The sequence below is a fragment of the Anolis carolinensis genome, chromosome 4 (assembly GCF_035594765.1).
Source record: "Anolis carolinensis isolate JA03-04 chromosome 4, rAnoCar3.1.pri, whole genome shotgun sequence".
Taxonomy (NCBI): Eukaryota; Metazoa; Chordata; class Lepidosauria; order Squamata; family Dactyloidae; genus Anolis; species Anolis carolinensis.
In genome coordinates, this window is record NC_085844.1 from 47,170,351 (window position 1) to 47,188,542 (window position 18,192).

The following is an 18,192-nucleotide window of genomic DNA, read 5'->3' on the forward strand; positions in this document are numbered from 1 at the left end:
TCAATGTAATTTTCTGAATCGGTGCCCCAAATAACCCCAGGAATAGACCAAAATATTAAGACACCAAGAATCTGTTTTGTTGGGCTGTGTTATCAATTACTGATAGAATGCATGCTTTGCATGTGGAGGTTTCTGGCTTTGGTGTGTTCCCTGAAAAGGGCATTACGTAGCAGGAAATCAGAAAGACACTGTTCCTGGTAAACTGGAAAGCCATAAACAGTCCAAGAAACTGATCTAGATGGACCAACTGGTTTAAGCTAGATTTCTGTGTTTCCATGGCTAGCTTCAAAAGTGCCAAGGGAAGTGACATTATGTTCAAGGCCCAGTGGATAAGTCTAGTTGTTCACAAAACGAGAAAAGAAGAGACAAAATATTGCTCAGGTAGGCTTCAGTAAACAGTAAAGTTGTAGCTTAACAATACAAAAACTGAATTTTCATTTTGCCAAACTACCATTTTTATCCTGAATCAGCTTTTTTTGTTTTGTTTTGTTTTTTAAAAAGATTTTTATTAGGGTCTAACAAGTAGAGTATAACATAACTACATTTCCTCCTGAGGGAGTTTAGAGGATAACACAGGTGACGTATACAGTATGTGTGTGTGTGTGTGTGTGTGTGTGTATGTATGTGTGTATATATATATATATATATATATATATATATATATATATATATACATACACACACACACACACACACACACACACACACGCACACACACACACACACACATACAATTTAACGAAAGAAAGAATGAATTTCATAAGTCATTGTCATAAGTCATAAGTCATTTCTCAGTCTTTTCCACTGTTTTTCCCCCTCCCTCTTCCCTCTCCCGTTCACGCCCCTGCCCCTGGGAACAGTTATGCATTTCCTTTATCATTCATTCTGTTTGTTGTATCGTAAAGATTGTCTGGTTCAATTCCTTAGATTTTCTGTTGCCTGAATGCGCCTTGTTTAAAGTGCCAGTAATATCTTCAAAACTCACTTTCAAATAAATGTTTAACAGCATAGTGCAAAAACCCAACCAGGGAGTCTAATTCTATACAGCAGGGGTTCTCAAACTGTGCTCCGTGGAGCCCTTGGGGCTCCATGAGTGATTGTGAGGGGCTCCACGGTGCCATGCTGCTTCCCACTTCCTGATCCTCTTTAAGGATTCTACAGTCGTAGTTCAATGGTCAAACTACTATACCATAAAACCAGGACTCTAGGAGGCTTTTGATTCAACTGGCTGATTGGATTTAGGTTGGCTACTATTGAAACATATTTAGCCCAATATACTTACATTGCAGTGTTAAAGAAACTTACATGATTCACTTCTGATAAGAAGTATGACTTTGTTCAGTTCTCCCAGATCCACAGCATGAATCTGACCTGTAAATGACTAAAACATTTCCATTGGTATTACGTTAAATGAACTGCTTCAGTGGTTTACCTCCTCACCTGCCCTACAACTGAAAAGAAAGGAATTACCTCATTAACATTGCCTTTATGAGATCGTGAAGATGATTCTAATGAAAGTGTTCGATCTTCAGTGTCTCCATTTGTTCCATATATAGACAGAGACATATGTACTGAGTTTATTTTGCTCACATCATCTTTAGAGAATAGTTCCACATTGTATGTAACCACTGTAAAATAAAACAAGTCAGTCAGCCCAAATACAACAACTGTTTTATAACACAATTTTCACAAATTGGATTTATATTGTTTCGGTTGTTGTGTGCCTTAAAGTCATTTCCACCTTAAAGTGAATCATTCACCTTGTTTTCTTGGCAAGATCTGTTTAGGGTAGTTGGTCTTTGCCTTCCTCTGAGTTTGAGAAGAGTGTAACGTGACAAGGTCACAATTTCCATGTCTCTGTAAGGATTCTACAGTCATAGTTCAATGGTCAAACTATTATACCACAAACCTCATACCATTTTAGAAAGACAGTTCATAAATGGTTCCTTTTAAAATGCTTTATGTCATTTGCCACATTCCACTATGCATATAAGGAAAGGTACCATAATGTGTGAGAACTCCTTATGTCAGAGTACCACAATGTGTGAGAACTCCTTATGAGACAGGACTTAATTATTCCATTGGGATGCTAGTAGACCAAATCTTCCCCCTTCCCAAACCTTCCACTGGTATAGTTATATGGAAATTTTACAACTGCACAATAACATACACATGTGGTCACCACTGCACAACTGACTAAGTACTGCATTTCTACATATGCTGACCTCTGGTTTCTGCTGCAGCAAATATGCATGAAATCTGTATCAGTTGATGTAGAAGCATGCTTAAACAACTGACATGGATCCACAATTTCTGGGAGCAAAATTCTGCTTCTGAGGCACTCCCAAGGTAAAAATGGGAAGTCAATTTTTACTGACACCTAATTTTGTCTTGAAGCTACCTAACTATACACCTTGAAATTCTCAAAGGCCTGGAGGAGCTTCTGAAAAGTTTTTGGAAATGGGGATCCACACCATTATCCATGGACTCAATATCCATGTTTTCACTTATCCATGTTTCAGGAGTGTTTATGGACCTTTTGAGGTCTTCCAATGCTGTTCTATGGGATGCTTCCAGTCCACATTTAATCAAAACAAGATTTATTTATTTATTTATTTATTTATTTACAGTATTTATATTCCGCCCTTCTCACCCCGAAGGGGACACAGGGAGGATCACATTGTACACCTATAAGGCAAACATTCAATGCCATATAACATAGAACAGAGACAGAGACAGACGCAGACGCAATTTAAACCTTCTCCAGCTTCCAGCTTCCGGCCACAGGGGGAGCAGTTTTCCTGTGATCTAGATTTTCAGGTATCCCCAACAAATGCAGGAGCTCATACTGTGGTTTGTTTTTTGGAATAGATGCATAATCAAAGCATATCTCATTCTGTTCCACCCCCCCCCCCCCCCCATCATCAAATAGCCACTCGATTCCTTCACCTCGTGCCCTAAGTCAAATAAATGCATTTAGATTGTTTCATATAATCTCATTTTTGTCAGGAAAAGTGACCTTCATATCAATCTTGTCAGACTACTAAGCCAAACTGACTCTTTGGTGTTAGTAATAATACATTAAATGGCTTTTTGGGAATACAGATCTTTGCCAACATCTGGACAATATTTTTGCTGTCTGAAAGAACTGAACACCAGATGGCTGATTGGCTTACAGAGTTAGGAGTTCAAATATGTTGCAGGGGATAAGAGACGTAACTGTAAGAGTACCAGGCAAATTCACAAAACAATCATTACAAAGAGTTTAAGCTGATTTGGTCCAAGTGACCTCTGTGAAACTGAATTAGCCTTAAAACAAGTATTGTAACTATACTAGGTTGTGTGCCAATTTTTAACATTCAGGATTTAGACTCACTAATGATAAATAGAGAGGATGTTCTATTTAAGCTACATATATTCAAGTGAATACTCTGCATAATCACTAGCTGGTGTATATGATTTTTTTTTGCTTCTGGTTCATAATGTAACTTAATAAAATGATAAATGCATTTGTGATTATTTTAAAATATGCAATTTCATTATGGCAACATAATTATCAACTGTTTCTATTATTTTGAAAGACCCTGCATCTCTGGGGGTAAACAATCACAATTAAAACATGGCACATTCCATATATATTCACTATGCAAAATAGTTGTGGTATAATTATACAGAACAAGCATTTTTTACCTCCAAAAATTTCTAGAATGTGATTCAGATCTTTTCCTGCTCCTGCTGTGGTATAGTGCAGATTCAGCACAGGCATACTTCAATTAGCATAGTAGATATGTTCCTGGGCATTACTTTTTGAAACAGAAAATTTGGTACCAGAGGCAAAAATAGCATCTGAATCACACATGCTTTTTTCACTCTTCTTTGAGTCCTAAACACATGGAAGTTGAACATAGAAATCCTAATTCTGGATTCAGAAATGACATCTTTACACATGGCATAGAGGTAGGAGTCTGCAAGAAGTGCTCTGACTTGTGGTTTATTGTTACTTGCAGTAAATGAGAAACGGAAGGAAATAAATATTCTCATTATCAGTAAGCAAGGCTATCATTATTGTTACAGTAATATAGGGCTGATCTATACTGACCTGTTATCTCGGGACTGATCCAGCATGGCATACACCAGATCGGCCCCAAGATGCTTTACACATCCAGCTGCTTCAGAGGCAGGAGGGAGTCCCAAGCCCAGTTCAATGTTAGATGGCTGCCCTTACTGTCCTCTCCTGTTCTCTGTGCCACAGTGGACTCCAGGTATGACATGGGTCTTACAGATCAGACAATGCTATAGTGGCATTGGCTGTAGTGCCAGAGCGATGGTCCCATGGCCAAGACTGACATCACTGCAAGTTATAGTTGACCAACAGTCTAGAGACTGTTGTGACACAGAGAATGGGAGGAGACAGTAAGTGCCATCCCATGGAGTGGATGAAGGATTAGGGGAAATCCAACCCCAAATAGGGAAACAAGTTGTCCATGAACACCTGGCCGCTCTAAATGAATTCAAGTCCCAAGGGCCAGATCCGCTATGAACTAGAGGAAGTTATTTCGGAACCACTGGCAATCATCTTTGAGAGTTCTTGGAGAATGCGAGAAGTCCCAGCAGATTGGAGGAGGGCGAATGTGGTCCCTATCTTCAAGAAGGGAAAAAAGGACGACCAAACAATTACTGCCCAGTCAGCCTCACGTAGACACCAGGCAAGATTCTGGAAAAGCTCTTTAAGGAAATAGTCTGCAAACACTTAGAAACAAACACTGTCATCACTAATAGTCAACACAGATTTATTAAAAACAAATCATGCCAGACTAAACGGATCTCTTTTTTCGATAGAGTTATGAGCTGGGTAGATGTGGGGAACGCCATAGATGTAGTGTATCTGGATTTCAGCAAGGCCCTCGACAAAGTCCCCCATGACCTTCTGGCAAAAAAGCTAGTCAAATGTGGGCTAGGCAAAACTACAGTTAGGTGGATCTGTAATTGGCTAATCCCCAAATCGATGGATTGTCACCTTGACGTGGTGAGGGGGTTTGCGTGTTCCAATGAACCTGCGGGCACAACCACGGGAGTCACACACTCCCAGGAGTGGCCACAGGGCAGGATCCAGACCAAGAACAATCCGAAGTCCCAAAGACCTCAATGGCGGAGCAGGCGGAGGATAACATGGTACATGTTACAATGGCTGTGAAGGCGGAAGAAGGCTGCAACAGACTGAGAAGCCACTCTTGTTGTGTTAATCACACCACTGCTGGGACCTCAATCTGTGAAGACTATGTGTTGACTGGCCGTGCACCGAGCTCCACACATTAAAAAAAATCACGCATAGGCGTCTTCCAAGAAATGGAGGACCATCATCCTCGAACTACAAGGGATCGCCTAAGTAATTGGCTAAGCAAACGAACCCAAAGGGTGCTCACCAATGTGCCTTCTTTATCTTGGAAAGAAGTCACGAGTGGAGTGCCGCAGGGTTCCGTCCTTGGCCCGATTCTGTTTAACATCTTTATTAATGACTTAGATGAAGTGCTAGAAGGCATGATCATCAAATTTGCAGATGACACCAAATTGGGAGGGATAGCTAATACTCCAGAAGACAGGAGCAGAATTCAAAATGATCTTAACAGACTAGAGAGATGGGCCAAAACTAACAAAATGAAGTTCAACAGGGACAAATGCAAGATAATCCACTTGGGGCAGAAAAATGAAATGCAAAGATACAGAATGGGGGATGCCTGGCTCAACAGCAGTAGATGTGAAAAAGGTTTTGGAGTCCTCGTGAACAACAAGTTAAACATGAGCCTAGAATGTGATGCGGCGGCAAAAAAAGCAAATGGGATTTTGGCCTGCATAATAGAAGTATAGTGTCTAGATCCAGGGAAGTCATGCTACCCCGTAATTCTGCCTTGGTCAGACCACACCAGGAATGCTGAGTCCAATTCTGGACACCGCAATAGAAGGGAGATGTTGACAAGCTGGAAAGTGTCCAGAGGAGGGCGACTAAAATGATCAAGGGTCTGCAAAATAAGCTGCATGAGAAGCAGCTTAAAGAGCTGGGCATGTTTAGCCTACAGAAGAGAAGGCTGAGAGGAGACATGACAGCCAATGTATAAATATGTGAGGGAGGAGGGAGCAAGCTTGTTTTCTACTGCCCTGGAGGCTAGGATGTGGAACAATGGCTTCAAACTTCAGGAAAGGAGATTCCACCTGAACATTAGGAAGAACTTCCTCACTGTGAGAGCTGTTTGGCACTGGAACTCTCTGCCTCGGAGTGTAGTTGAGGCTTTCTTTGGAAGCTTTTAAGCAGAAGCTGGATGGCTTTGAATGTCATCTTCCTGCTTCTTGGCAGGGGGTTGGACTGGATGGCCTGTGAGGTCTCTTCCAACTCTATGATTCTATGATTCTATGTGCTCAAGTCACCTGAGCATGGGAAACATAGGATGACAGTGTAAACAGTTGCAGCTGGTTCCATCTTGGAACCGGCACAACTATTTGCATGATGCCCAGAGTCATGGGTTATTCCGAATTCTATACCAGAATTATGCCAATTATGCAAATTGGGCTAATTATGCAAATTAGTAAAATATTTACTTCATCTGCAATTATTACAACTTTTATATTATATTATAATTATAATATAAATATATATTATATTATATTATATTATAAATATAATATATAATATATTATAATTTTTTCAAACATGCCAGTTTGAATATACTCATTCAAGATTGTGCCTCTACAATAAGACACACTTTTCTATCCTATATGCATGGATATTTGTGATGTTTCATGTGCAAGCAGTCTCTTACACAGGTAAGTCCACCACTCTAATTGAAAGAAGTAAAGCTTTCTTTAATAAACATGTCCTGAAGTCTTGCGATTTTTGAAATGCTTAATCAGAAGCAATTAAAACATCCCGCTTTGATAAGATTTTGAATTGTGATATCAGAAGTACTATATGGAGTAATGCTGATATATACCTACCGGAAAGTGGTTGCCTTAATGGCCACTCTACAGGGAACTCAATCCATCGCTCTCCATTAAGAAGAGGAAGTGTTTTATTTATATACAGAGTAAAAGTATCCAAGGTTACTGCATTCTGCATTTTACAGTGATGAAACAATTGGGCTATGTTTTCTCCCAAGTTATGAAGCCCCAGCTTGATTTTGTAGAGCATTCCCAGATCAAATGGAAAATGTACCTAAGAAAGAAACAAAACAGCAAGCTGATTTCAGCTAGAGTTCAATTATTTTTAAAGGATAATTTGAAATAGCTTTTTCTTTTTTTAAAAAACCAATGTTCCTTATAAGCCCAGATAGAAAATGATTAGCCAGTATAGGTTGTTATGAACGTTTCAGTGTCAAAGCCCTGTTTCATTTTTTCATTCAAATAACTAAAGTTTTATACTACAAATATGATAGAGACACACCTCATCAATATTTTGGATTTGTTGGCCCAGGCTCAACTATGAAGAAGTAAATTATTCTACTGCTAAGTATTTCATTTGTGCAGCCATTCATATGCTGTGTGGCAATGATAATAAAGAAAACATTATTTTACATTGTATGTTGTTTGGTCCTCAGCTTGATCCTGTTTGTCTTCCAAGGAAATTGGTTCTGATTTGCCATTTTCCCCATAAAACACCACAATCAATCTGGAAATATTATCCAAAGACTTCTGAAATTCTTTTGATGAATTTTGATGGCATTCAGTGAAATACATTTTCCATGGACCTTCTGCAAAAATAAGACCAAATAGGATAGAAAAAAACGAACTAACAGATTTTTCTTTGGTACTCATTAACTAAGGGGTGCAAGGAAATACAGAAAAATGATGATGTTGTGCTATTTAAATTTACTATGTCTTAAAAAACAATTTATATTATTTCCAAAAACATCCAAAGGACAAGCACCCCCACCCCTTTTTTCATAAGCCATTATTTGTCTGGCACAGTTTAGAACATTACCTGATCTCATTTGTTGCCTTCGTAACAGTGAAGCAGCTATGCTTTGTTCCTGCATTTCTAATTTTTAAAAGATAAAATAAAATTAAAAATGATGCTTAGGTATATGTCAGTAAGGTAAACATTAATATTCATGATTTATTTTCAAGATTAAGTGCACTTAAAGTTTTTCTTACAGATTTCTACTGGGCCTATACTGAGCTGAAATCCCATTAAAAGTTTAATGACAATATATCACCTGTTTTAATACACCAAGACTTTGCTCTTCTAATAGAAATGTTCAATTGTGTTCTGGGCTAAAATAATTTAAATCTCATACTGTATTTAAAAGCTATTTAGCTTTCACTGCCAAAGACTGCTGGTGCCTCACCAAACTAAAACTCTCATGATTCCATAACATTATGCCATGGCAATAATTAAAGTGGTGTTCAACAATTAAAGTGGTGTCCAACTGCATTAATTTTGTAGTGTGGATCCTTATTTTTCCTTAGAGTTGTCTGATCCTCAGTTCAATACAAGGATTGATAGAGTAGGCTAGCAGGTAAACCAAATCAGGTTCTCTGAAGAAATATCAGTGATAACACTAGAACTTCTAAAGTAATTTTGGGAAAACTAATTTCACCATTTTTCCCATCCCCAAGTCTCCCATCAAATGCTGCACTTTACCCACCTATCTCACCCATTATGTTTACAATATACACTCCTCACACTTTGGCCCAGTTTGCTCTTGTTTAATCATTACTCTGTTTTTTAAATTATGTTTCACTATGCCATTTTTTAAAAACTTTTTTACTATTTTTACTATGCCATTATATATAAATGTGTTTTTATTCTGTTTTAATTTTTACCTGTCAAGAGGGTTTTATGTATGTATTTTATTCTGTTTTATTTTGATTACCTGGGCTTGGCCCCTAGTTAGCCGCTCTGAGTCCCTTCAGGGAGATGGAGACAGGGTATAAAAATAAAGTTATTATTATTGCTATTGTTGTTGTTGTTATTAAGGTAAGTTAAAAGGAATTTCATACATCATGAAAAATGCTGGTTCATCACCATTCAGTATAATACCCCCTTTCTTCCACTAGTTGGAATGTTTGTCAACTAGGCATGGAATCAATATACTAAAATATTCAAATAAATTATCAAAAGACATGTTTGTCAAGAAACCCTGGTGAGAACAATTCTGGGTTCATGATAATTTTTGCACTTCAAGACTTATTGTCTACAACAGGGGTCCCCAAACTAAGGCCCGGGGGCCGGATGCGGCCCTCCAAGGTCATTTACCTGGCCCCTGCCCTCAGTTTTAGACTTAGGCTTGCCCAAAGTCTGAAATAACTTGAAGGCACACAACAACAACAATCCTACTTAACTTGACTATCTCATTGGGGGCAGAAGCAGGCCCACACTTCCCATTGAAATCCTGATAGGTTTATGTTGGTTAAAATTGTTTTTATTTTTAAATATTGTATTGTTCATTCATATTGTGCTAGGGTAATAATATAATATATTGTGTATACATATAATATTGATAATAATATTATAATGTAATGCAATATAATACTTATTTATTTATTATAGTATTTCTACCCCGCCCTTCTCACCCAGTAGGGGACTCAGGGCGGCTAATAATAATAATACAATGTAATAATATTGTATAATGTAATAATATTAATTATATATTATATATTAAATGTAATATTACTACTAATAATATGGTATAGTGGTATAATACAATATAGTAATATATAGTGCTAATATAGTTCTATGCTAATAATATAATATATTGTATGTACATACAACTTGTGAACTGCTCTGAGTCCCCTTCAGGGTGAGAGAGGGTGGAGTATAAATGTAGCAAATAAATAAATAAATGATTGTTGTTGGGGGTTTTTTTGCACTACAAGTGCAGTGTGCATAGGATTTTTTTTTCCAAACGATAATTCGGCCCCTCAACAATCTGTGAGACCATGAACCGGCCCTCCACTTTAAAAGTTTGAGGTCCCCTGGTCTACAACATGTCCATCTAGTGGGAAAACATTTATATGCAGAAATTTATTTTGTGTGCAAACAAAATTGTTTCCTGCACCTAGAAAGGTGTAATTGAAAACATACTATACAAATATGTACATACAGAAAAATGCTGTTTTTCTGTACAAAATAAGAATGTGTGAATTTTGTACAGAGCAAGTCCAGAGTTGTGAATATTGTGAAAGTTGTGTACACTTTTCAAAAACTTTCTCACAGTGGGAAGAAAATTGTTAAAATCATTTTCTTCAAGGAGAGAAAGAATGAATAATTACATTGTACTGCCAAAATATCACTACAACAACTGAACAAATGGTAGCAGTGGGAAAGAATGTGGACAAGCAAGGTCAAAGTGAAAGAAATGAATGGGAAAGAAATGAACCAATCCATATTTTTTTTTGGTCGGACATTACAACAGTTTCTTAATGTTCTTTACTTTAACAGCTGAGCTGGCTGGTGGCAAGCAGAGATTCTTCATGATCTGCCTTCTATAATAAATAGGAAAAGTGGCATATTCTGGCATTCTAGATGATATTTTCAGCAAGTAAATAATATCTCAAACATTACTAACCTGTAACATTCAGAGTTACTGAGGCACATCTTTTCTTATCAGTTCTGTCTCGCAGCCATGTCTGAGCCATAAACAGCATCTCTCTTCCTGCAAAGCCTGGCTCCTTCACAAGAATCTTCTCAAGGTGCCAATCAGAGCCTTTTCCTTTTTCCACAACAAGCTCATGCAGAGATCCAATGTCTACTGCTTCAACATGAAAAATGTCCACCTGGAGGAAGCCAACATACAGGGGACTTAATAAACCGAATAGTTAAGACTAGGACATCATCGTATGGTACTGTGAAGTGTCTGAAAAGCAACAGGAGAAAGTAAACTAGAGACTTTCACATATTTCATTATTAGCAGGCATTAATGAGGTGGTTTGGAAAACCCAACTCACATGAAGATCAAAGCAAAATACATTTCATGGACAGCTAAACCAAATCAATTGGTATGTGGAATGAAAGCTCTGTCCATGTGTGTGTATGTGTATTTGGCACATATGTTCTTCTTGAATTCTGTTAGATTTTCCTATTTTGCCAGCTATCACACATCTACAAGTACTAGTGGGCTACATTTTTTTTACTGAACAAAGTAGTCTCTGTAAGCTTTTTGCACAGGCCTTATTGTCTCTAGGCAAAGGTAAAGATTTTTCCCTGACATTAAGTCTAGTTGTATCCAACTCTGGGGGTTGGTGCTCATTTCCATTTCTAAGCCGAAGAGCCAACGTTGTCCGTAGACATCTCCAAGGTCATGTGACCAGCATGATTGCATGGAGCACCATTAACTTCCTGCAGGAGCAGTACTTACTGATCTATTCACATTTGCGTGTTTTAAACTGCTAGGTTGGCAGAAGCTGGGGCTAACAGTGGGAGCTCACCCCACTTCACAGATTCAACCTGCTGACCTTTCGGTCAGCAAGTTCAACAACTCAGCGGTTTAATCCACTGTGCCACCAAGTTATTGTCTCTACCACATGAAAATTCTAAAATGAGCATGCATCTGTGTGTGCATACCAATTTGCTAAAAAGTAAAACATGAACTCTGTTTTAAAAAATACATAAGCAAAAACTGTTGGATTTCTCTCTCCTTCCATTTATATACAGTCTAGAACTAGGCTTCTACTGCTGTTGCAGTTTTTGTCATAGTCATGTCCAACAATGATGTTTGGTCAGTGGACACAGCGTTTGTGTTGGATTTAAATCCGCTGTTCAAAGAAATAATGTCTAACAGATGCTCCAGTTGTACTAAAAGCAATGTAGTTTTAGCCAATTTATCTGTTATTCTGCAGTCTCCCCATGATGCTCTAAAGTGTCTTCAATTTATTTGCCTATATCTTTAATTCAAGGGAGCATTCAACTGACAAAAGTCTGTTTGTAAATTTCATGATCAAACGTATTATGATATGTAGCAATGGAAGGGTATAACCTGTTTCAGATAAGACCACACAGGAGAGGGGGTGGAGCAGCATTCTGTTTCAAAAATATTTACACTTATGAAGAGATGCAAGATTTCAATCCTGGAAATCAAATTGAGAGCATCTGGATAAGATAAGAATTAAGGGAATAAGAATGGAAAGAGATGTAAACACTGGGGTCTACTACAGAGCCCCAAGCCAGAATGAAGAACTGGGTGAAGCATTCCTCGACCAGGTGATCAAATATATAGAAAAAAGAGATATAATAGTAATGGGGGATTTCAACTGCTCTGATATTTGTTAGAAAACAAATTTTGCCAAGAGTACAAAGTCCAACAAATTTCTCACTTGCCTTGCAGATAGTTTTATGGTCCAAAAGGTAGAAGAGGCAATAAGGGGATCAGCTATTCTGGATCAGATCCTAACCAACACTAAGGATCTGGTCAATGGAGTGGAAGTGGTGGGATCTCTAGGTGGGAGCAAACATGTGCTCTTGGAGTTTGTGATACAAAGGAAAGATGAAACTAAGAGAAGTCAAACATGCATTCTTGACTTTAGGAGAACCGAAGTCAGGAAATTTAAGGAAATACTAAGCATGATTCCATGGACAGGAATGTTAAAAGAGAAGGGAGTTAATTATGGATAGGAGTTTCTGAAAAGCGAGATACAGAAGGCAGAATTGCAAAAAGTGCCAGCAATATGAAAAAATAAGGGAAGTATAGAGCAACCAGAATGAATGTCCAAAGAACTTTTAACTGATTTAAGATTTAAAAGAGACATACACAAAAAATGGAAAAGGGGGAGAATCACCAAAGAGGAATTCAAACATATAACCAACATATGTAGGGAAAAAGTTCATAAGCTTAAGGTGCAAAATGAGCTCAAGCTTGCCAGAGAGATTAAAAGCAATAAAAAGGGGCTCATTGCTCATGTCAGTAGAAAAAGAAAGCAAAAGAAAATGGTAGGGCCTCTGTGTAGAGAGGGTGGTGAAATGCTAACAGGGATAGGGAAAAGGCAGAGCTGCTCAACACCTTCTTTGCCTCAGTCACCTCCCAAAAAGAGATTGGTGTTCAATCTGAGCAATATAGAGCGGATAAGATAATAGGGGAAATGCAATCCAAAATAGGTAAAGAAGTACTCCAGGAATATCTGGCTACTGTAAACGAATTCAAGTCTCTAGGGCCAGATGAACTACATCCAAGAGTATTGAAGGAACAAGTAGAAGTAATTTCAGAACCAGTGACAATAGTCTTTGAGAATTCTTGGAGAACAAGAATTTGTGAGTCCCTAATGTTTTGGCCTTCAACTCCCAGAAATCTTGACAGCTGGTAAACTGGCTGGGATATCTGGGAGCTGTAGGCCAAAACACCTGGGATCCCACAGGTTGAGAACCACTGGTTTAGAACCTTGCTCCTGCTGAATAAATTGGTTCTTTTCCTGCATCAATCCCAATATGCTTGATTAGATTAATCTTGGATAAGCAAGTTATGGGTTGCATTTTAATGCGTAAATTATTTAATTAAAAATGCAAAAAGTCTAAAATCTCTTTGATTTATTGTTTTACTCTACAAGCAAATTGGCTACAGGCCCTACTTTATAGAGGACATCCCTACAGGTGAAGGGCTATCAAGTCCAAGTCCAATGTAAAAATAAAGAGCCATAAAAAGGGGGAAAGAGAAGGAACAAAGTAGCACATTAAAAGTTAGTTCCTGCACAGATGATTGTGTAGCCACAGAATTTTCTCCTGTGGACAAAAGGATAGGTAGGTGTCAGGAATGTTTGCAGTGAGACTCTCTCTTGAGGACCAGACATGGAGCTTGATGTTACTATTAAAACTAGGCCTGATTTCAGATACCAACAAGCATTTATGGAAATTAATTATAATTAGTTACATCAGCTTGCAAAGTGTCAGTTTTTCTAGAACTATCTTCAGGTAATTTCTGTAGAACTACTGAAATGCATTTTTTCTTATAAATGAGGGTGCCTCAGAAGGAAGTTTGGAAACTTCAGAAAACAGAAAACAGTGGAGTAGTCACTACTAGCCAGATTATTATGCAGCAACTGCTACGTAGATGGACATTTAAAAAAAAATTTCACACTCATGTTGAGTTTGTTCTGAGTACAAATCAATTCCAATGTTGATTTACAGAGCTCTAAAGTGCCTTGGACAAGAATATCTGAAATACTGCCTCATCTTCTTAATTAAGATGATTTAATCCAGAACCTATTATTGTTTTCATTTGTTTCAGTTGTAGTTCTGGAAATATGTCAATCTCTCCAGGGAAACCCAGTGATAGGTTGGCTTTTGGGTTACCATAATTTGAAAACCACTTGAAGGCACACGGCCACAAAGATACGGCATATGCGTGAACTCATTTCAGATTAGCATATTGAAGTAAAAAGTGACAGGCAAATGTTTTTAAATAAATATAATTTTTTTAAAAAAACATCCACTTTTATTGGGACCTTTTTTGGAATCTCTGACTTTATAAGATTAACTGCCCTAAGATCAAGATGATCATCAGTCCCAAACTATTGCCAAAACATGTAAAAGTAATTTAAAACTACAGCTAGCCCTTTTAGTACGACCACTGTAAATCAGTAAGGAATATTACTAAGTCAGTAGTTTTATATATACTGTAAGTGAAAATTATTGCAGGACCTCCTGATCTGCTGCCATTTATTTATCCATGTAATCAACATTACTCATTTCTCCCAGTATGGGATCCAAGGGGGTTTAACAATAAATTAAAATGTTATTAATACAAAAGTTTAAAATGTTTAGGTATACAATCTATTAAAAATACAAAGTTAATATAGTTTAAAACACATTTAGAACACATTGGAAAAGATATCACAGTGCATCCTATTCAAAGGTCCTTTTGCAACATCAAGTAAGAGCCAAAGCCTTGCTGGAAATGCAACAATTTTTGCCTGCTGGAAGAACAGAGAAAGGGCCAATCAAACTTCCTGCAGAGTCACAGCCTGGAAGCAGCCACTTTCTCTTGTGTTGCCAGCATATGCGCTCGTGATAATGGTGGGAATAAGAGAAAGCCCTCCACTGAGGAGCTTACAATTCAGCTAGACTCATAGAGAGCCTTTCCCTTCAAGACTCTACGTTCTGAGAATTCCAGTCCATTTCCTCAGCCTGAATTGGCTTTATTCTGCATCCATCAGTGTCAGCTCTGAAAGCTTTCTCTTGTCCTTCATGGCAGCAGTGGAAACCTTTGCATAACCATCAATCATATATCTTTAGTAAGCCAGACTTGCTTAATGGCTGGTGAGAGAAAACTATTTCCCCACAGAAAAAGGAATGGTGAATCAAGAAAGATCTTGAATCTTTTGCCTTGCAGCCCTGAATGTCAAGTGATTTCTTAACAATCCATCATTTTTACTTAGCTCCCATAATACTCACTTTCAATTTTTGATACTTATAGTAGAGGCTGTTTTAAATGAGCTTAGTTTTATTAAAAAAATAAATAAACCTGAGATCTATGGGTTTTAGACTGAGGCCTGATTATTCCTCTCTTTCTTTTGGAGATAACCTCACTGCTAAAAATAGAATTACTGATAGATTGCCTGAAATAAAGAGGAATAAAGTTACCTCCTTAAATTCAAAATTGGGACAACTATGAATAGAAGCTACTATAAAAAGGACCCTACTACAGGGCTGTCCTCCCCTTCTACCAGTTCTCTTAAGCTATATTTTCCTTTGGAAACATATTCAGGGGAAAAGGCAGACACAAAAATCTGGGTAGCAAGGATCGGATTATTTAACTGAGTACAAGATATACAATGTGGACATATAATTGTGTCTGACAGTGTAGTCAGGATCCATCTGATTTCCTTGCTACCTCTATCATGAAGAAGCTATCCCCTGCCTTCAGATCCAAGCAGCTATTCATCTGGGAAGGAGACGCTTTAAGACTCCTTTTGGGAAGACTTTCAAGATGCTCCCCCAAGCCCTTTTATTAGCCCCAGGCCATCTCAAAGCACCATCCCTTTTCCACCACTAAACTCCAGGAGGATAAAGTGAAAAGACAGGTCAAATAATGACAGAAAAATAAGTTAGAGGGATCCCCTTTCACAGGTATGGTGCTTGTGGGTACCTAGCAATCTAATTCATGATGCTTCCAGACAGGCTAAAAGTCCTGGCAAAAGCTGAGCTATTATGCTCCTTGGTTACAGAACTTGTAGAAATTATTCCCAACTAATAATCATAGAATCATAGAGTTGGAAGAGACCTCACCGGCCATCCAACCCCCTGACAAGAAGCAGGAAAATCACATTCAAAGCACCCCTGACAGATGGCCATCCAGCCTCTGCTTAAAAGCTTCCAAAGAAAGCCTCAACCATACTCCGGGGCAGAGAGATCCAGTGCCAAACAGCTCTCACAGTGAGGAAGTTCTTCCTAATGTTCAGGTGGAATCTCCTTTCCTGAAGTTTGAAGCCATTGTTCCATGTCCCAGCCTCCAGGGCAGCAGAAAACAAGCTTTCTCGGTCCTCCCTATGACTTCCCCTCACATATTTATACATTGGCTGTCATGTCTCCTCTCAGCCTTCTCTTCTGTAGGCTAAACATGCCCAGCTCTTTAAGCTGCTCCTCATACGGCTTGTTTTGCAGACCCTTGATCATTTTAGTCGCCCTCCTCTGGACACTTTCCAGCTTGTCAACATTTCCCTTCAATTGTGGTGCCCAGAATTAGACACAGTATTCCAGGCGTGGTTTGACCAAGGCAGAATATACTCCCATACTCCTATTTATGCAGGCTAAACTTCCATTGGCTTTTTTTGCTGCCGCATCACATTGTAGGCTCATCTTTAACTTGTTGTCCTCGAAGACTCCATGATCATTTTCACATGTGCTGCTGTTGAGCCAGAAGATCCCCATTTTGTATATTTGCATTTCATTTTTTCTGCTGAAGTGGAGTATCTAAGTGGAGTATCACTGGGGACTCATCCGTGCCTGAAATACAGTGGAGTTGTCTCACCCTCCCATTGCTTTGTTGAAGTGTGGTGGGGATGTGATTTCTTTCTGTTCCCAGAAATGTAAGGAGGGAGAGAAGTTGAAAGGAGAACTTCGGTGGCAAAGACCACACAAATATTCAACCAGAAATGCCCAGAAGTAAAGGATGAACTCCGAGAATGCAGTCAGGTATGAAAATTAAGCCTGCCTGTATCAGAATATCATATGTTGGGGAAAACCCCCACACCTCCTGATCTGGGTTTAAAAGTTGCAGCCCATCTTGGTCCATTAAAAAACACAGTTATTCAATACAATTGAACATCCTGCATTTTTTCATTAAATAGCTTCTAAGTCCTTCCTATATACATATTAGAGAAAATTACGAAAGTAGTATAATCTATAGATTAGTGTTTTTTTAAAAAAATATCTCCAGATCATATACCCCAGTTTAATTATTCTGAAGTCATATAAGGTTTAAAATCTTCATGTGGATGTTATTATTCAATTTCACTAAGTTCAAAATATATAAAACCTGTATGTAATGATGTCCAGCTCCCACACAAATAATCTAATTTTCTTCACCTCTTAAAAAACATATTACATTTTTCAAATATTCTGATAAATTTATATTCCATCAATCTGCTGTTTATAACAAGCCTCAGCATTTGTATCAAGCCAGGACCATATTTTGACTTGCTATACAACAGAAATGCAGTTCCATTGAGTGACAGTTGCTACACTGTCAGAGGTAAAATATTGGTAGGCAAAGCACATTTTCAAATGTCACAAAACATTTTAAGGTGATATATGCAGATTCCATGTCCATGATATTGTGAAAGCCTGCCTTCTTCTGGATCCCTGTCTGCTGAGAAGGGAAGGGAAGGGGTCAAGGAGAAAGGCTGCTTGCTTAGTAGGAGTCATATTAAGATTGATGGCTCCTTTTATTTACTTTTTAAAAAATGTATAGAACAAAGAAAGTGCATTGCAAAGATGAGGAATCTGTTATTCCCATCAGTTCTAGCCAGAATAGCAAACAATGAATGTTATTGGAAAAGCTCTGGAGAACCAACAATATCTGGCTCTTAGTTACTATTAATTTTTTTACTTATTTATTTAATTTTTATCCTGACTTTCTCCCAGTATGGGATCTAAGGCAGATATGCAGTGCTACATCAACTCATGAAACATTGTGTTTGATATAAATCTATTTAGGGTTGGGAGGTTGTGCGTATGTGGCAGCAGCAAAAGTAGAATAACAAGAACTAAATAGT

General features: G+C 38.1%; 1 protein-coding gene across 4 annotated transcripts in view; it reads right to left on the minus strand.

The window, feature by feature from the left end:
- rp1 (RP1 axonemal microtubule associated) overlaps positions 1–18,192 on the minus strand; it is a 270,471-nt gene that overhangs the window by 12,545 nt on the left and 239,734 nt on the right. For 3 of the 4 annotated variants that reach the window (XM_062980362.1, XM_062980361.1, XM_016995666.2), the window contains exons 49-54: positions 10,560–10,767; positions 7,970–8,026; positions 7,564–7,739; positions 6,988–7,204; positions 1,471–1,628; positions 1,306–1,381 (exon numbers count right to left, since the gene is read on the minus strand). In XM_062980362.1, the coding sequence (XP_062836432.1) occupies positions 1,306–1,381; positions 1,471–1,628; positions 6,988–7,204; positions 7,564–7,739; positions 7,970–8,026; positions 10,560–10,767 (892 nt within the window). Of the gene's footprint in view, positions 1–1,305; positions 1,382–1,470; positions 1,629–6,987; positions 7,205–7,236; positions 7,740–7,969; positions 8,027–10,559; positions 10,768–18,192 lie in introns of those variants that run through there. The other variant, XM_062980363.1, reaches the window with a different exon arrangement.